The following is a 19,535-nucleotide window of genomic DNA, read 5'->3' as shown; positions in this document are numbered from 1 at the left end:
TACTTGTGTTTTTGTGCTTCATTGTTTCTCTTGTGAAATTTGTCACACCTTGGTGGAATTCTGCACTGACACCATCCACACAATTAAAAAAAAAAGCACATCAGAAGATGCCAAAGGGTTAAACAGCCCTCTTTTTTGGGGCTTTTTTTTTTTTGGGCATTTTTGAAACCTTCATTTGGTGGGCATGTTTGGGATGCCAATGAGAGGGGTTCTGTTCTAGGTCCTTTGACTTGGACTGCAGTTGAGCTGTTATCAAAAGTGAAGGCAAGAACACGATGTTTTAGCTACTCGTAAAAGATAAACTTGTAAAAAGCAACTATGACCTGTTTCAACATGACTCTCGTTCTTCATGCTTCAGCTTGTCTCAGTTGCATGTGGCTTGATGGTCTTGATGAGGAGCCATCTGGTTTAAATGCCCTTTCAGCGCTACGCTCAGAGGTCGCAGTGGTGCAGGCAACCTTCGGCCGACGTTGGCCCAGATCGATGACAAAACGTCGTCACCGCTGCCAGGTAGAGTAAACAGCGGTCGAGATGTCGACTTGAGCTCTTGGATCTTGGGAAAAAAAACAAGAAAGCGAAAGCGACGACAGCAACGGCTTCTGAAAAGCCGAGATGTTTCCCATCCATGGACTTAACAGAATTGTTTGGTGTTGTCGGCTACAAGAATGATTTGTGGTGAAAAATATCATTTTGGCCGAAAAAAAAAAAATGGAGCAGAAGAAACTTTAGTGGCTTATCATGTCTAACATGACTGCTTGGGGGGAAAAAAGGGGAATACAAAGACGGTTGCATCCTAACACACGCATGAGCCCACTTATCCCGGGCGGAAAACCGCTTGCCCGCGATGGGTTTAGTTCAAACTAGGGTGAGAAATTAGACGTTAGGGTTTCAACGTAGGGTTTTAAACTAAGGTTAGGGTTTCAAAGTATTGTTTTAAAGTAGAGTTAGGGTTTCAAAGTAGGGTTTCAAAAAATAGGGTTAGTGTTTCAAAGTAGGGTTTTAAACTAGAGATGGGGTTTCAAAGTGGGTTTTTCTACTGGAGTTAGGGTTTCAAAGTACGGTTTCGAAATAGGGTTAGTGTTTCAAAGTAGGGTTTGAAACTAGAGTTAGGGTCACTAAGTAGGGTTTGAAACTAAAGTCAGGGTTTCAAAGTAGGGTTTTAAATTAGGGTTAGGGTTACCAAATAAGGATTCAAACTACGGTTAGGGTTTCAAAGTAGGGTTAGGGTTTCCAAATAGGGTTTCAAACTAGGGTTAGGGTTTCAAACTAGGGTTAGGGTTTCAAACTAGGGTTAGGGTTTCAAGCTAGGGTTTCAAACTAAGGTTAGGGTTTCAAACTAGGGTTAGGGTTTCAAGTTAGGGTTTCCAGCTAGGGTTAGGGTTTCAAGCTAGGGTTTCAAACTAAGGTTAGGGTTTCAAACTAGGGTTAGGGTTTCAAACTAGGGTTTCCAGCTAGGGTTAGGGTTTCCAGTTAGGGTTTCAAACTAGGGTTAAGGTTTCAAACTAGGGTTAGGGTTTCCAGCTAGGGTTTCAAACTCGGGTTAGGGTTTCACAGTAGGGTTAGGGTTTCCAACTAGGGCTTCAAACTAGGGTTAGGGTTTCAGACTAGGGTTTCAAACTAGGGTTAGCGGTTTCAAAGTGGGATTTTAAATTAGGGTTAGGGTTACAAAGTGGGGTTTGAAACTATGGTTAGGGTTTCAAATTAGGGTTCAGGTTTCCAACTAGGGTTTCAAACTAGGGTTAGGGTTTCCAAATAAGGATTTCAAACTAGGGTTGGGGTTTCAAACTCGGGTTAGGGTTTCAAAGTAGGGTTAGGGTTTCAAACTAGGTTTAGGGTTTCAAACTAGGGTTAGGTTTTCAAATGAGGGTTAAGGTTTCAAGCTAGGGTTTCAAACTAAGGTTAGGGTTTCAAGGTAGGGTTTCCAGCTAGGGTTAGGGTTTCCAGCTAGGGTTTCAAACTAGGGTTAGGGTTTCAAACTAGGGTTAGGGTTTCCAACTAGGGTTAGGGTTTCCAACTAGGGTTTCAAACTAGGGTTAGGGTTTCAAACTAGGGTTAGGGTTTCAAACTAGGGTTAGGGTTTCAGGCTAGGGTTTCAAACTAGGGTTAGGGTTTCAAGCTAGGGTTTCCAGCTAGGGTTAGGGTTTCCAGTTAGGGTTTCAAACTAGGGTTAAGGTTTCAAACTAGGGTTAGGGTTTCCAGCTAGGGTTTCAAACTCGGGTTAGGGTTTCAAAGTAGGGTTAGGGTTTCCAACTAGGGTTTCAAACTAGGGTTAGGGTTTCAGACTAGGGTTTCAAACTAGGGTTAGCGGTTTCAAAGTGGGATTTTAAATTAGGGTTAGGGTTACAAAGTGGGGTTTGAAACTATGGTTAGGGTTTCAAATTAGGGTTCAGGTTTCCAACTAGGGTTTCAAACTAGGGTTAGGGTTTCCAAATAAGGATTTCAAACTACGGTTGGGGTTTCAAACTCGGGTTAGGGTTTCAAAGTAGGGTTAGGGTTTCAAACTAGGTTTAGGGTTTCAAACTAGGGTTAGGTTTTCAAATGAGGGTTAAGGTTTCAAGCTAGGGTTTCAAACTAAGGTTAGGGTTTCAAGGTAGTGTTTCCAGCTAGGGTTAGGGTTTCCAGCTAGGGTTTCAAACTAGGGTTAGGGTTTCAAACTAGGGTTAGGGTTTCCAACTAGGGTTAGGGTTTCCAACTAGGGTTTCAAACTAGGGTTAGGGTTTCAAACTAGGGTTAGGGTTTCAAACTAGGGTTAGGGTTTCAGGCTAGGGTTTCAAACTAGGGTTAGGGTTTCAAGCTAGGGTTTCCAGCTAGGGTTAGGGTTTCCAGTTAGGGTTTCAAACTAGGATTAAGGTTTCAAACTAGGGTTAGGGTTTCCAGCTAGGGTTTCAAACTCGGGTTAGGGTTTCAAAGTAGGGTTAGGGTTTCTAACTAGGGTTTCAAACTAGGGTTAGGGTTTCAGACTAGGGTTTCAAACTAGGGTTAGCGGTTCCAACTATGGTTTCAAATTAGGGTTAGGGTTTCAAAGTGGGATTTTAAATTAGGGTTAGGGTTACAAAGTGGGGTTTGAAACTATGGTTAGGGTTTCAAACTAGGGTTCAGGTTTCAAAGTAGGGTTTCAAACTAGGGTTAGGGTTTCCAAATAAGGATTCAAACTACGGTTAGGGTTTCAAACTCGGGTTAGGGTTTCAAAGTAGGGTTAGGGTATCCAAATAGGGTTTCAAACTAGGGTTAGGGTTTCAAACTAGGTTTAGGGTTTCAAACTAGGGTTAGGTTTTCAAATGAGGGTTAGGGTTTCAAGCTAGGGTTTCAAACTAAGGTTAGGGTTTCAAGGTAGGGTTTCTAGCTAGGGTTAGGGTTTCCAGCTAGGGTTTCAAACTAGGGTTAGGGTTTTAAATTAGGGTTAGGGTTTCCAACTAGGGTTTCAAACTAGGGTTAGGGTTTCAAACTAGGGTTAGGGTTTCGAACTAGGGTTAGGGTTTCAAACTAGGGTTAGGGTTTCAAGCTAGGGTTTCAAACTAAGGTTAGGGTTTCAAAGTAGGGTTTTAAATTAGGGTTAGGGTTTCCAAATAAGGATTCAAACTACGGTTAGGGTTTCAAACTCGGGTTAGGGTTTCAAAGTAGGGTTAAGGTTTCCAAACAGGGTTTCAAACTAGGGTTAGGGTTTCAAGCTAGGGTTTCCAGCTAGGGTTAGGGTTTCCAGTTAGGGTTTCAAACTAGGGTTAAGGTTTCAAACTAGGGTTAGGGTTTCCAGCTAGGGTTTCAAACTCGGGTTAGGGTTTCAAAGTAGGGTTAGGGTTTCCAACAAGGGTTTCAAACTAGGGTTAGGGTTTCAAACTAGGTTTAGGGTATCAAACTAAGGTTAGGTTTTCAAATGAGGGTTAGGGTTTCAAGCTAGGGTTTCAAACTAAGGTTAGGGTTTCAAGGTAGGGTTTCCAGCTAGGGTTAGGGTTTCCAGCTAGGGTTTCAAACTAGGGTTAGGGTTTCAAACTAGGGTTAGGGTTTCCAACTAGGGTTTCAAACTAGGGTTAGGGTTTCAAACTAGGGTTAGGGTTTCAAATGAGGGTTAGGGTTTCAAGCTAGGGTTTCAAACTAAGGTTAGGGTTTCAATCTAGGGTTAGGGTTTCAAGCTAGGGTTTCCAGCTAGGGTTAGGGTTTCCAGCTAGGGTTTCAAACTAGGGTTAGGGTTTCAAATGAGGATTAGGGTTTCAAACTAGGGTTTCAAACTAAGGTTAGGGTTTCAAACTAGGGTTAGGGATTCAAGCTAGGGTTTCCAGCTAGGGTTAGTGTTTCCAGCTAGGGTTAGGGTTTCCAGCTAGGGTTTCAAACTAGGGTTAGGGTTTCAAACTAGGGTTAGGGTTTCCAGCTCGGGTTTCAAACTCGGGTTAGGGTTTCAAAGTAGGGTTAGGGTTTCCAACTAGGGTTTCAAACTAGGGTTAGGGTTTCAGACTAGGGTTTCAAACTCGGGTTAGGGGTTCCAACTATGGTTTCAAATTAGGGTTAGGGTTTCAAAGTGGGATTTTAAATTAGGGTTAGGGTTACAAAGTTGGGTTTGAAACTATGGTTAGGGTTTCAAAGTAGGGTTCAGGTTTCTAACTAGGGTTTCAAACTAGGGTTAGGGTTTCCAAATAAGGATTCAAACTACGGTTAGGGTTTCAAACTCGGGTTAGGGTTTCAAAGTAGGGTTAGGGTTTCCAAATAGGGTTTCAAACTAGGGTTAGGGTTTCAAACTAGGTTTAGGGTTTCAAACTAAGGTTAGGTTTTCAAATGAGGGTTAGGGTTTCAAGCTAGGGTTTCAAACTAAGGTTAGGGTTTCAAGGTAGGGTTTCCAGCTAGGGTTAGGGTTTCCAGCTAGGGTTTCAAACTAGGGTTAGGGTTTCAAAGTAGGGTTAGGGTTTCCAACTAGGGTTTCAAACTAGGGTTAGGGTTTCAAACTAGGGTTAGGGTTTCAAATGAGGGTTAGGGTTTCAAGCTAGGGTTTCAAATTAAGGTTAGGGTTTCAAGGTAGGGTTTCCAGCTAGGGTTAGGGTTTCTAGCTAGGATTTCAAACTAGGGTTAGGGTTTCAAACTAGGGTTAAGGTTTCCAGCTAGGGTTTCAAACTCGGGTTAGGGTTTCAAAGTAGGGTTAGGGTTTCCAACTAGGGTTTCAAACTAGGGTTAGGGTTTCAGACTAGGGTTTCAAACTCGGGTTAGGGGTTCCAACTATGGTTTCAAATTAGGGTTAGGGTTTCAAAGTGAGATTTTAAATTAGGGTTAGGGTTACAAAGTTGGGTTTGAAACTATGGTTAGGGTTTCAAAGTAGGGTTCAGGTTTCTAACTAGGGTTTCAAACTAGGGTTAGGGTTTCCAAATAAGGATTCAAACTACGGTTAGGGTTTCAAACTCGGGTTAGGGTTTCAAAGTAGGGTTAGGGTTTCCAAATAGGGTTTCAAACTAGGGTTAGGGTTTCAAACTAGGTTCAGGGTTTCAAACTAGGGTTAGGTTTTCAAATGAGGGTTAGGGTTTCAAGCTAGGGTTTCAAACTAAGGTTAGGGTTTCAAGGTAGGGTTTCCAGCTAGGGTTTCAAACTAGGGTTAGGGTTTCCAACTAGGGTTTCAAACTAGGGTTAGGGTTTCAAACTAGGGTTAGGGTTTCAAATGAGGGTTAGGGTTTCAAGCTAGGGTTTCAAACTAAGGTTAGGGTTTCAAACTAGGGTTAGGGTTTCAAGCTAGGGTTTTCAGCTAGGGTTAGGGTTTCCAGCTAGGGTTTCAAACTAGGATTAGGGTTTCAAACTAGGGTTAGGGTTTCAAATGAGGGTTAGGGTTTCAAGCTAGGGTTTCAAACTAAGGTTAGGGTTTCAAACTAGGGTTAGGGTTTCAAGCTAGGGTTTCCAGTTAGGGTTAGGGTTTCCAGCTAGGGTTTCAAACTAGGGTTAGGGTTTCAAACTAGGGTTTAAAACTAGGGTTAGGGTTTCAAACGAGGGTTAGGGTTTCCATTTAGGGTTTCAAACTCGGGTTAGGGTTTCAAAGTAGGGTTAGGGTTTCCAACTAGGGTTTCAAACTAAGGTTAGGGTTTCAGACTAGGGTTTCATACTAGGGTTAGGGTTTCAAGCTAGGGTTTCAAACTAGGGTTAGGGTTTCAGACTAGGGTTGCATACTAGCGGTAGGGTTTCAGACTAGGGTTTCAAACTTGGGTTAGGGTTTCAAACTAGGGTTAGGGTTTCAAACTCGGGCTAGGGTTTCAAAGTAGGGTTAGGGTTTCCAACTAGGGTTTTCTAACTAGGGTTAGGGTTTCAGACTAGGATTTCATACTAGGGTTAGGGGTTCCAATTACGGTTTCAAATTAGGGTTAGGGTTTCAAAGTGGGGTTTTAAATTGGGGTTCGGGTTACAAAGTGGGGTTTGAAACTATGGTTAGGGTTTCAAATTAGGGTTTTAAATTAGGGTTAGGGTTACAAAGTAGGGTTAGAAACTAGCGTTAGGGTTTCGAAGTGGGGTTTTAAATTAGGTTTAGGTTTACTAAGTAGGGTTTATAAACTAGGTTTAGGGTTTCAAAGCAGGGTTTTAAATTAGGGTTAGGGTTACAAAGTAGGGTTTGAAACTAGGGTTAGAGTTTCAAAGTGGGGTTTTAAAGTAGAGTTAGGGTTTCAAACTAAGGATTCAAACTACGTTTAGGGTTTCAAACTCGGGTTAGGGTTTCAAAGTAGGGTTAGGGTTTCCAACTAGGGTTTCAAACTAGGGTTAGGGTTTCCAACTAGGGTTTCAAACTAGGGTTAGGGTTTCCAACTAGGGTTTAAAACTAGGGTTAGGGTTACAAAGTGGGGTTTTAAATTAGGGTTAAGGTTACAAAGTAGGGTTTGAAACTAGGGTTAGGGTTTCATAGTAGGGTTAGGGTTTCAAAATAGGGTATGTCCATCACTGACCGTTGATGAAGGGACACGTTGAAGGAACATCCCGCTATGGTTCATGAAAACAATTACATTATTCTTACTGCCCCCCCCAAAAAATAGATAGATAGATAGATAGATAGATAGATAGATAGATAGATAGATAGATAGATAGATAGATAGATAGATAGATAGATAGATAGATAGATAGATAGATAGATAGATAAATAGATAATATTTGAAGAGGAAGCGCTTTGTCGTCCTCTAGTGGTCAAAATGAAGAAGACATATTGACGGAAGCGACATCTGTATTAATTGCTTGTTTCTTCCGTTTATAGGACATCCAAAGACCACCTCTAGGTGGCTCTGTTGGACTTTTTCTTTGTTGTTGCATTGAAAAGCTGCAGCCGCCTCTACTCGCAGCTTCAACAAATTCAATAGAGTATGGATGTTCATGACAGTGTTGGCAAAAGTCGGAAAGAAACAATTCAACTGTTCCCAAGAAAAAGTAAAAAATACTGACATAAATTTACTCAAGTACAAAATTCAAAAATATATACAGTATATATTTACTGTCAATAATGAACAATACCCGTTTTGGAAACTGGTTAAAAAAAAAAAAAAAAGGCTACATGCCCCGCAACAATGCAAACCTCGAGAAATGTGCTAACCAACAGACGCTGGAGGTGTTGCACTTGCCACAATACAACACATTCACTCTGACCCATTCTTACGTCCCACAACATCAAACAACTTTCTTCCATAGATGGCGAATGACTTCACTCTCCCAATCTGTTGCCGTCGTCGTTCACGTTCTCTTGCGTTGCTCTAATCTGTTTTTCTTCTTCGTCTGCCTTATAAGACCACAAAATCGCAGTCAGTGAATAAAGATCTCAATCGCTATTGAGTTGACTTCTCTTAATTCATCTGTGCCATCATGTTGTCATCAGAGCTTTAAAAAAAAAAAAGTACTTGCTTATTCGGAAGTCAAGCTTTACAAATCCAGGGAAAGATGTCGGAAAAAAATACTCGAATACAGTTAATGTATCTATGAAATCTACTCAGGTACAATGATTCCTACCACCGGTTAATGTAAGCAAAAGGTGCGGAAAAATCACGAGAGCAAATCATGATTACAGGTTTTTAATTCTTGGACATCACTGTCATGTATCTGTCCTCTGAAACAAAAAGTCACTTCTCAGCGTTGGAGGAAAGTTTAAAACAATTATTTAAAACAACAACAACAACAACAATAAAATAAAAGATACACCAGAGAATTTTGCGGTGAACAAACCAGCACACAGCCTGGCTACTGCAGCAGTGTCTGACGCTTGGCGCCCTCTAGAGGTCTCTTTCGGTCCTGCAAAAGCACAATCCAAGCAATGAGTCTGAAGAGACTGCGTGCTCGTCGCTGCTCACACTTGGCCTTCAGCTGCGGAACTCTATTAATATTTCTTTTCTTTTTTCTTTTTTTTTTTTTTTTTTTACTGAAAAGAATGGAAAAGCAAAATATGCCCATGCACACAATGCGAGTTGTAAGCATAGAGCAGAGAGCAAGTCCTTCTCTCTTGAATTTGGTGTCATGTTCGCAATCAAAGTGTTTCCTGTGGGGCAAGCGCCAGGTGTAAAACTGCACTTGTGTCGTATTACCAGAGAGTACAGGAAGAGCCCATGCACATCCTTCCACACTCTCATGCACAAGACAAAAAAAACCAAAAACGTTCATACATTGGCGCATAGCAACTGAAAGGCACAATCCAGTGACCTCCCCAATTTAGGAATGAACATTTGATAGTCCAAGCCCTCCTATAAACACTGATTGTCCTTCCTTGGAGTGCCCGGCGACATCCTGCAGGCTGATTTGTGTTCATGTGCAGACAAAGTGGCCACAGCTCGCCACCACTTTTGTTGTTTTAAAAAAGAAAAGGAGTCATTTACAGGTGCTGCCTAAAGTTCCTTCAAAGCTCAAAGGTGCAGCAACAGACGTGAACTTCTCCTCAGGCTCACCAGAGCGAAAGCGTCCGAGAGTTCAAAGGTCATCTTCGGCCAGCTGGGCCAAGTTGCTCGGCCGTCGGCCAGCCGAGGGACCCGAAAATGGAGCCTGGCTTCCGCAATCCGCCGCTTGTCCCCGGCGCCAGCCGTCGCCTGCTCTCTGCGGGCAGTAAGGGAATACTCGTCACACCCACGGAAAGCTTTTCGACGCCATTTGTTCAAGTTGCCGTTGACTTTTCAGCACGAGACAAGCGCTGCTCATCAACACGCTGATATCGACGCGAACGAAAGCAATGCGGCGTTTGTTTGCCGTCTCCATGTGAAGTTCCTCCTATTGAGCCAAAGCCGACAATTTTGATCTGCTTTTGATAGGCATCGCTTGCCCACTTCCTGATGTGGCTCAGCCCGCTTCCTGTTTGTTATGTACGAAGCCATTCCAGCTTGAGTCAAATGAGAAAGCGCTTGGACGACTGCTGCCCTGTGAGACGCGAGCCCCACGGAGCTGCAGAGAGTCAAGTAAGACTCGAGCGCAGCATGCATCAGACTAACCTGATATTTGGAGAAAAATCTTCCCCTGCTTTGCATAACGTGATTAAAAATTGATATTCCGGATATGGTCAGGCTGCTGCAAAAAGTCTCCAAAGACTCACCAGCTGCTGCGGGATTCTGTGGCTCGAGTACTGAAATATGTTGTTGATGTGTCACTGACTTTTTCAGTCTCTTGACGATCGCATATCCGTCCATCACAATTTCCACAATGTTTACGCGCATTGCTCTCTCAAGCCCACTTTGCCCTCGGCGAATCCACGTCTTGGCTCTGTTCACTGTTTCTTTCCGCCAAGGTGGGTCTGTTTATACAGGCTTTCATAATACGGCGAATGGCTCTGTGGTTTGAAAAAGGGCTTTCAGAAAAGCTTGTGCAGTCACTTACAGAAGTGCTGTAGAAATCGCCATAAAGAGAATAGAAAGTGCAATAAATAATAATTCTAAGTAGACAAAGAAGGTTGAGTAAGACTGAGTAAGACAAAATAAAATGGAGTAAATTCAATAACAACTTTTTTCAGTGTCGGACCAAAACTGCTAGGTGACACGACAGCACGGTTGTCACATTGTGCGTCCTCTCTGAGGGATAAGATCTAAACTAGCTTAGCCTTTAGCACAGATACACGTTTCAAGTTTATGGTTGATGGTCTCAAAGGCAAAAACACTATCGATGAGGTATCGCTGTCCCTAGCTAGTAAAAGATCATTAGCGGCTTCTGTGAAGGCCATCTCATTCCTCTCAGAGTGGTCATTCCTGAATGTGGACTGAAATAGTTCAGCTAGGATTTTTTTATTTATTTATTTATTTATTTATTTATTTTTTAGCTGAAGGGGATATTTGACACTTGTCCATAGTTGCTCAGGTGAAGGTTGGGTCTTTTGAGTTAGGATCTAATAACGGCTGTCTTTCAGGTACAATGCCAGAGGAGAAGCATAAATGAATAATGTTAAGAATAGAAGGTCCTTGGATTAAAAATCAACCCAAACCTATTTTTTTCCAGAATATGTTCTATGCAGGCCCACTAGTTGAAACTCAGCATTCTGATGAATATTGTGTTTGCGGCATATGAGTTAAGCAGCAAAATCCACCCGTTTTTAGCCATCTCAGGGGGCGGCCATTTTGTCATTTCTGTCGACTGAAAATGACATCACAACGTCTCAGGGCTCGGGTAACGACCAATCACGGCTGACCTGTTTTCTGAAGCTGAGCCGTGATTGGTCGTTACCTGAGCCCGGAGCAACTGTGATCTCATTTTCAGTCGACAGAAGTGACAAAATGGCCGCCCCCTGAGGTGGCTAAAAATAGGTGCATTTTGCTGCTTAACTCATCTTTTATATGAATCACATTGCCTTGTTTCAACAAGGGGGGGCTGCATAGAACATATTTTTGAAAAAAATACGTTTGGGTGGAAAAGTATTTTACCAGGGAGAGGTTTGAACTCGCATGCTTTCTGTTATGCCTCACTAGCGACTTGTGTGAGTCTTGTCATGGATGCGCCCTCAAGGTGTGCGAGTGTGACCAAATCACTATCTGCCATTGTGCCTGTATTAGTCCCACTAATTCATGAGTTGAACTGGGTTTGAGGCCTAAAGTGACTTTAATCTCTTCCCGAATCTGTTCAACATTTTGGAGTAAAAAAAAAAAAAAAAAAAAAAAAAAAATGGCCCTACCTGTGTAGCTTGTGTGGAAGTTGTGTGCAGCCCATTTGAAACGGCGGCACAGCTGGGCGAATCAGACAAGTTGAGCTGAACGCGCGATGGAGAAATGCAGTCGGCAGGGCACGGCCGCACCACATCAGGCTGCAAATGCAAAAAGATTGTGTTCAAGGGGGCATTTGCTCGGTCCCCAACAAGGTGACTGCGCGTTTGGAGGCAACCGACATCTTGCGGTAGGCAGGTCTCACTGGGTCCACCGGCCGGCAGATGAAGGGCGGGCAGGGACATGTTATGAGAATGGAGGGAGGGCAGCTTGTGGCGGTCGATGGAAGCCGACGAGTGGGGTCTCAGGGCACTGCCGCTGGACACGGGCGGTCTCATGCAGCGGCCCAAACTGTTGGACTTGCTTTCTCGCCGCTGGTACTCAATAGGCGATTGTAAGGCTGAAAGAAACAGCGAGTAAGTCAAGACAATTGATTATACGTTGCAGGACCCGGGACATGTCAATGCTTGATGGGAAAAATTGGCCGTATGAGCGTTTTTTTGCACATTCGGCTCGAAATTTGGGAAAGGTTGCTCTTACTATGTGTGCCTAGCTGGCAACCAGTCCAGGGTGAACCCCAAAGCTGAAATAGGCTCCAGTTCACTGCAACTTGACTGTGGACTAGCGCTATACATGGATGGTGTGTGTGTGTGTGATTTGAAGGTACTTTTATTCGTTTATCAATGTCTTAATGGTCTTGGCCCACCTTATCTATGCGATTTGCTTTTGCCATACCAACCCTCGCGGATCCTGAGGTCCCCTGGCGCCGGCCTTTTAATTATTCCTAGGGTGAGGACCAAAACGCATGGCGAGGCTGCATTCAGCCATTTTGGTCCTCAACTTTGGAATAGCCTGCCATAGGTCCGCAGAGACTGTTGCTATTTTTAAGGGGAAGCTCAAGACATACCTTTCTAGTTCGGCTTTTAGATAATCGTTCTTAGTCTCTTACTATTTTCATCCAATCTCATTGTTTTATAGTTCTTAGCTTCTTTTATTGCTTTGTCTTTTTAGCTTCATTGTCATTGCCTTTTAGCTTCATCCAGCTTTTACCTCCAGTGTTTCCTCAAGGGGGGCCTCCGCGCTGGGAGTTATGGCTGGCCTCCAATGCGCTATGTTTAGGGTCTGCCCCGGGGGGCTCTTTGGCGGTGGTGCTACCCGTGGCCATGGGCTGTCATTCCTCTCAGCGTGGACGAGCTCCCCTTGGGTACTCTTTCCTCATATGGTTTCTCTGTGCCTTGCCATGTCTCTTTATAAGGTTATATATGTGTGTGTGTGCGGGTGTGTGTGTGTGCGTGCAGGTGTGCTTGTGGATGTCTGTCTTTGTGTATATTGCGAGGGAGGGAGGGAGGGAGGGAGGGACGGCGGGGGCGGGTTCTCTTTTTCATGTTGTATTTTGACGTTTTTCATGTACAGCACTTGGAGTTGCATCTTATGTGTGAAAAGTGCTGTATAAATAAAATTTGATTTGATTTGATGGGTGGATAATGTAAAATTGCATAATTCTATACATACGGTATATGTATATATGTTTTATTTCTATATACAATAGAGACAAAGGTATTAGGACAGCTGCTGTAGTAGATAACAATATTAATCGGACGGATGGTGGGCTACAACCTGGCAGGTGAGGCAAAGCTACCCTGTCTCCTCCAATGTGGAGTAAAAAAATGACTAATAAAGATTACGTCAATAGATTTTCCATTTTAGTTCTCTGGTCCCTGCTCTACTTTGATTTTTTTTTTCAGTCCAATCATTTCATCATTACTGATGACATGCTGATGTTTCCACAGTCAGCCTGAAATTTTACATGAGCGAGTGTGACATATTTAGCCTGCCTAATCGGCCATGGATGAAAGTGACAGTGCAGACCGTTGAGGAAGTTGCGTTGCGTCTCCAAGATGTGCAGCAGGTCGTCGACCCAGGCTCTGCACGTCTCCGCGGACGAGGCCAGCAACTGGAAGCGCACCACGCTCCCATCGGGATTGCGCGATGTCAACACAAAACGTGCGTCGTCACCTTCCGCGGCGGGCTCCACCCCCAAGCAGCTCACCTGCAACGCAGACCGTGTGAGAACTCCGTCCTGTTGACTTGTTGCCAATCAACTCGCACTGGCGCTCACATGTGATTTGAAGGTTTGGTTTCTTACTCGTGAAATATTACTTGGCTTGGCGCTTGCTGCCTTTATGTTCCGACTCAGATTCAGAAAACAGGTGAGCTGTGATTGGTCGTTACCTGAGCCCTGAGCAACTGTGATGTCATTTTCAGTTGCCAGTAACTGACAAAATGGCTCAAAACGGTTGGATTAACTCTTATTCCACAAACGCAAAATTAATCAGAATGCCTTGTTTTGAACTAGTGGGCCTGCATAGAACATAATCTGGAAAAAAATATGTTTGGGTTGACTTTCCGCTTTAATGTTGCCCACTTGGCATTTATTGCTGCCTGGTCAAGCTGGAAGAGGGATCAAGTCAGCTGTGATACGTTTTCTTCCCCCTCCCCCCTAAAAGCGTTTTCTGAGTTTTCTCTTACCTAGATGGAGAGTTTTAGACCTGCGAATGTCGTTCACTTTTGTGAACTGTGTGCTTGTGAAGCCCTTTGAGACTTCTTTGTGATGAAGCTCTAAATAAACACAGTTGACTTGATTTAAAAAAAATGGAAAGTTTGGAAATATGTTCATTTTATTTCGTCAAGAGGTTGTACGAAATAAAATCATCTGGAGCCAGATCATTTTTTTTTAAGTAGATGTGTAGTCTACTGAAAAATGTATCCAGATGAGACAATTCAACAGACCATTTTTTGTTGCGCGTGTACGTACTTTATGAGGCCTTGTTTCTTCTGCAGGCACTCACCTTGATACTACTTTTAAAGATGTACCCAGGGAGTGAGAAGCCCTTCTTCCTGTCAATGGGCTCACTGAAGATGACCAGCTGCTCAAACAGGAAGACCCTTCTTTCCTTGGCTCGGGACAGGAAGCCACTGTCCTGCTCTGTAACGGTGAAGGTGTCCTGCTGGAGCAGCTTCCCCTGGGCTGTGATCTTCCCCTGGTACGTGCAGCACAAGAGAAACACAACAAAAAGAGGAAGCGGTTGCGCTATAGTTGGCACAAGGAGCCGCGTGTTTTTGTCTTGAAAAGCCCCGGGACTCACCTCAAAGCCTTGGAGTCGGCCCACATTCATCATGTCATTGCAACGTTTTGGCACAAAGCACATCACTTCTACTGCTTTCTGATTCAAACGCAAACAATAAACAACAACAACAAGTGAGGTGAAAGCAAAAAAAAAAAAAAATGAAAGACTTTAAGCTTCAAAGCTCGCTACTCCCACCTCCAGTTCCTCTGTGTCCATCCCGGCTTTGGTGTAATACTTCAGGAAGTCCTGCTCCAATAAAAGACAGCGTGGGAAATAGTTCAGCTTTGCGACGCAGAGGTGAAAAAATGTGGAGCCGTTTTCATCTGTCCTCAATGGACCTGTCATTTGTTTTCTAAGCACAAGCTTTTAGCTTAAGACTTCTCGTCACAACCAAACGACAGTCGACGAAATGGCCCTGGTGTTAAGATGTGCGCAGTCTACTAAGAGCCATGCGGTACGGTACAAGAGCTCTGTGTGCCGCAATTGATGAGGAATTTGATATCGCTCTCCCATGGGAATGGAATTCTGTTCACCTTGAGCAGCAGCTGGTACTTCATGATCCTCTGGACGGGTTTGATGAGCAGGTCATTGAGCTGCAGCCTGTGACCCAGCCGCTGACGCAGCTCCTTGAAGCACGAAAAATAGAAACGTATAGAAGCAAAGTGGACACAACAACGGTGACACCCGCGAGCGCGACGCGTAAACAAAGCAGCAAGTGCTATTTTAATGTTGGTCTTGCAGGTACTCTGCTTTTTCTTTTTCTTTTCTTTAGCGGACGAGTGAGGGGGCTTTGTGTGTCTTTTCTGCAACACTCGGGACAAATGAGTACATTGACATTGAAAAAGAGGATTTTCATCCGTCTAGCAGAAACACGAATCATTTGTAAGAATAATAATGTATATGGCGATTCATGTGTTATGATGCATTTGTCTCACATTTGTCACATTATGAAGGATAGCTGTTTAGCTTTAGCTTTGCTCTAATTTGATGAATTCTCACGATGGTTAGACTCGGACGCGGTTATTTCTTGTGATTTTTATTTATTTATTTATTTAATCTAAAGTGTCGCTTTGCCTGAACTTCATTGTTGTGTTGTCATTTTTCCAAATGAATTTGTTTGACTACCGGTAAATGTATTGCTGAGCGTGCACATTGACAAGTCATTTGTGAGACTTATTTGCAATGCAGTTTATGCCGTATCAGTAATTTTGATTCAAAAAGAAAATCCAAGGTTTTCTAATAGCTCTGTTCCGGCATACTCATTCATGCTGAGGTGACGTAAGCGGACTCATATTCAGACGACTCCAGCATTAGCGTTCATTTGTTACTTAAAGGAAAAGCAACCCAAACATATTTTTGTCAAGAATATGTTCTATGCAGGCCCACTAGTTGAAACATGGCATTCTGATTCATATTGCTTTGTGTCATTTTCAGGCGACAGAAGTGACAAAATGGCCGCCCTAAGAGATGGCTAAAAACGGGTGGATTAGCTCTTATTCCACAAACGCAATATGAATCAGAATGCCTTGTTTCAACTAGTGGGCCTGCGTAGAACATATTCTTGAAAAACAATATATTCGTGTTGACTTCCGCTTTAAGGTAAATTAAATGTTTAATTGTGATGTATTACCGTGCTTCACATCTTTTTAAACTTGTGTGACAAGCAAGAATGTGAAAAAGTGAGACCCCCGAGGTGTAACACAAATCATTTGACTAATAATGCATTTGTACACTTGTATACCAGTTTAGAAAGTCGAAAAGTGCCTGTAGAGGTCAATGAAGGCAACAAAATGATCATTTCCACTCTTCCCTAAGGAAGAAATTGTAATTGGCAACAAATGTGCGGTGAAGCTTGCAGACGGTAAGCCTTCAGTTTTTGCTGAAGGAGTGCGAGATGCTCACCTCAAAGTAGCTTTCGATGTACTCTGAGACAATGTGCTCCGACTTGGGTTTGTTCTGACAGTACACCACGTACATATGCAGACGCCTCTCCTGCAGGGCAAACAATTGGGTGAGTGGGGCAAACCTGAGTGTCTGAATTTCTCTGAAAGGGAACCTAAAGCGATTCCCAATGCTTCGCCTTGATAGAGGAGAGGAATTATTCAATTGAAGTGCAAACGCTGAAACGATATCTGGTATGTCAAAGTGCTGAAAGCGCTTGTTTTGGGACAAAAGTAGTCTTTGTGAGAATGATTTGTTTCAGAGAAATGAAGCCAAGTTGGCAGCCGCTCTTCTGTGACTAATTGACTGTTTGGGGGGGGGGGCGTTTGTCCTGAGCGTCCTAATGGAGCGCATAGGTTATGTATAATTTAGCCAGGCTAGCCTACGTGTAACCGGAGCCTTTTCCGGGGCCGTCGACAGCAGCAGCAGGCTGTACCTAGCAACAAGCTCGGTTACTTAGAAACCGCTGAGCTGCCCCACCTGACTATGGACATTTTGCAACACTGGCCTGGCCTGGCCTGGATTGTTCTTACATTTGTAAGGCCGAGTGTTCGCGCATGCCCACGTGCCGCGTTTTGGCGACGTCGCTCTTGCTGAAAGCAGACTGGACGGATCGTCTGCTTTGGATTAGTTCCCCCTCTGCTTGTTTTCACAGTGTGACACCAGACTCAGATTGAGTTACAAGTTTCTCTCGCCCCTCCATTTTCTCACCTACTGAGCCTCAGCGGCTTGTTTCAAGCGTTACAGAGATGCGACTTCATCCAACATCAGACAGGGCCGAATTAGTCATGTCGACATGTGTTACCACTTAACCAATACAAATAAATCGAATTTTGGAAGCCCGTGTTAGCCCTGTGACTCCATAGCAGTCCAAACACTTATATGAAACACAAAATATATTTTGTGATTAAGGCAAAAGTCACATTACACTGCACATCACTGTTACATGTGTTAATAATTCAGTTAGTTGAAGCGAACATCTTTGTTGAATGCCAAATATCGAAGTATGGAAATGACTGTCCAATCAAGTCGACGTCAATGGAACAAAAACAGGAAGCACAACGCCAACCAAATAAAAGTAACAGCGCTAAACTTTGCTTCAGTTTAGTCATCTGCTAACTTCAAGGATAACCTTTGGTGGGTATTCTCCATCGTGCCACTGTGCCTTACTTTCGCTAAAAAGCGCCTCACAAAGTCAAGCACACAAGCAGAGTTAATCCACTGATGCTGGTTGAAATGTGCTCCACTGAGGTGCGCTCCTTTGAGATGATGACGGTTCAAATAACTATACACTATAATATCAACACTGTATATATATATATATTTTTTTTTATATATATTTTTTTTTTAAATATATGTGTGTGTGTGTGTGTGTGCGCACTGCAGCACTACTCACGTGTTTAATGAAAAGCTGACCCAGTCGCTCTGGCTCTGCCACACACTTCTCCAGCTCTCCCAGGAAGTAGCTAGAGAGAAAACACAAGCATGCACACATGTATGCAATCATTCCTGAGCCATTGTGCCGCTGGACTGCACTTAACACGACGCAGCAGGCAGCGGGAAACAAAATGGAGGCCTTACTCTTTATGCCAGTCAAATATTTGGTGAATGTTCCCAAAAACAATCTTGTCTTTTCCCTTCATGTCCTCCGGTATACCTTGAGAGTTCATTGTGGCCATGTAGCCCTGCAAGAGAATGACACAAGTGCAAAGTGCTCACAAATGTGGTCCTCGCACTACTTTTCCCAATCACAATGATGTGTGGAAAGTGGACATTAGCTGGAAAGCTCGCTTCCCCATGACTACTACTTTTTAACCACCACCAAACCCAAATAGTGAACTTGACTATTTTCCATGCAGTCGCTGAGCCAGCAAAAGCTTGTGTGCAAAAATCTTGTGCCCTACACTCCAGTAGCTGTGCCGCAACACACTTCACCGGGGAGACGGCAAGCGCACTCTGGCAACAGTCGGCCAAGTTGCCCCGTTGGGTACGCCAAGTAAAATCAATCAATCACATTTTATTTATATAGCACTTTTCATACATAAAAATGCAACTCAAAGTGCTTTAAAACATTCAAAGCAAAACATAGAATTATCTTCAATCAAAAGAAAAGATAAATTATTTAAAAGTTGTTGAAAGCCAAACTAAAAAGGTGTGTCTTGAGCTTCCTCTTAAAAATATCAACAGTCTCTGCAGACCTGACATCCTCTGGCAGGCTATTCCAAAGGTGAGGACCAAAATGGCTGAATGCAGCCTCGCCATGCATTTTGGTCCTCACCCTTGGAATAAATAAAAGGCCGGCGCCAGAGGACCTCAGGATCCGCGAGGGCTGGTATGATAAAAGCAAATCAGATAAATAAGATGGCCCAAGACCATTAACACATTTATAAACTAATAAAAGTACTTTAAAATCGATCCTGAAACACACAGGGAGCCAATGCAGCAATTTCAAAACTGGCGTAATGTGCTCCCGCCCTCTGGTTCTCGTCAGCACCCGAGCGGCTGAATTCTGCAGTAGTTGCAGTGGTGAAATGCTCTTTTTCGGGAGGCCAGAGAGCAGGGCATCACAGTAATCTAAACGACAGGAAATAAAGGCATGCATCAGCACTTCCGTGTTAGCCTGAGAGAGAAACGGGCGGACTCTGGCGATATTCTTAAGGTGATAAAAACCAATCTTGGTTACATTTTTAATATGAGGAATAAAACTGAGCTCAGAGTCAAAAATGACGCCAAGGTTCTTCACACAGTGTGAGGGATTAAAAATGTGTAGTTTTGGTAAAAGCTTCTCTCTCTGACCTTCGGGACCGATAACTAAAACCTCAGTCTTGTCCTCATTGAGCTGTAGGAAATTATCTGCCATCCATGACTTGATATCTAAAATGCAATTTAAAAGGGTATCAATGGGTCCTGTGTCATCAGGAGACACGGCAATATACAGCTGCGTGTCATCAGCATAGCTGTGAAAGCTGATGCCGTGTCCCCTGATGACATCCCCGAGGGGAAGCATATAAAGATTAAAAAGTAAGGGGCCTAAAATCGAACCTTGAGGAACCCCACATTTGATTTCATGAGTTTTAGAGGAACAAGTATCCATACTTACAAAGAAATATCGGTCTGTGAGATAGGAATAAAACCAGTCAAAAACAGTACCAGAGATGCCCACTAGATTTTTAAGTCTATTTAATAAAATTTGGTGATCTACTGTATCAAAAGCAGCGCTTAGATCCAGTAGCACCAAGACTGTGAGTTTTCTCACGTCTGCAGTGCACCTAATATCATTTAAGATCCTTAAAAGAGCAGTCTCCGTACTGTGGTTCATCCTAAAACCAGATTGATATTTCTCAAAAATATTATTTGTATTTAAAAAATGATT

General features: G+C 43.3%; 1 protein-coding gene across 4 annotated transcripts in view; it reads right to left on the bottom strand.

The window, feature by feature from the left end:
• Positions 1 to 7,987: 7,987 nt before the first annotated feature.
• Positions 7,988 to 19,535, bottom strand: part of arhgef25a (Rho guanine nucleotide exchange factor (GEF) 25a) — a 50,925-nt gene continuing 39,377 nt past the window's right edge. For all 4 annotated transcript variants that reach the window (XM_086038745.1, XM_086038753.1, XM_086038761.1 and 1 more), the window contains 11 exons: positions 17,744 to 17,847; positions 17,559 to 17,628; positions 16,124 to 16,213; positions 14,755 to 14,847; positions 14,417 to 14,467; positions 14,240 to 14,317; positions 13,943 to 14,134; positions 12,963 to 13,143; positions 11,276 to 11,493; positions 11,066 to 11,194; positions 7,988 to 9,012 (listed from right to left, as the gene is read on the bottom strand). In XM_086038745.1, the coding sequence (XP_085894871.1) occupies positions 8,890 to 9,012; positions 11,066 to 11,194; positions 11,276 to 11,493; positions 12,963 to 13,143; positions 13,943 to 14,134; positions 14,240 to 14,317; positions 14,417 to 14,467; positions 14,755 to 14,847; positions 16,124 to 16,213; positions 17,559 to 17,628; positions 17,744 to 17,847 (1,329 nt within the window). In that variant the 3' untranslated portion in view covers positions 7,988 to 8,889. The remainder of the gene's footprint in view (positions 9,013 to 11,065; positions 11,195 to 11,275; positions 11,494 to 12,962; positions 13,144 to 13,942; positions 14,135 to 14,239; positions 14,318 to 14,416; positions 14,468 to 14,754; positions 14,848 to 16,123; positions 16,214 to 17,558; positions 17,629 to 17,743; positions 17,848 to 19,535) is intronic.

The sequence above is a fragment of the Filicampus tigris genome, chromosome 1 (assembly GCF_054856515.1).
Source record: "Filicampus tigris isolate MCC_2025a chromosome 1, RoL_Ftig_1.0, whole genome shotgun sequence".
Taxonomy (NCBI): domain Eukaryota; kingdom Metazoa; phylum Chordata; class Actinopteri; order Syngnathiformes; family Syngnathidae; genus Filicampus; species Filicampus tigris.
This window is presented reverse-complemented; position numbering and strand designations above follow the sequence as displayed.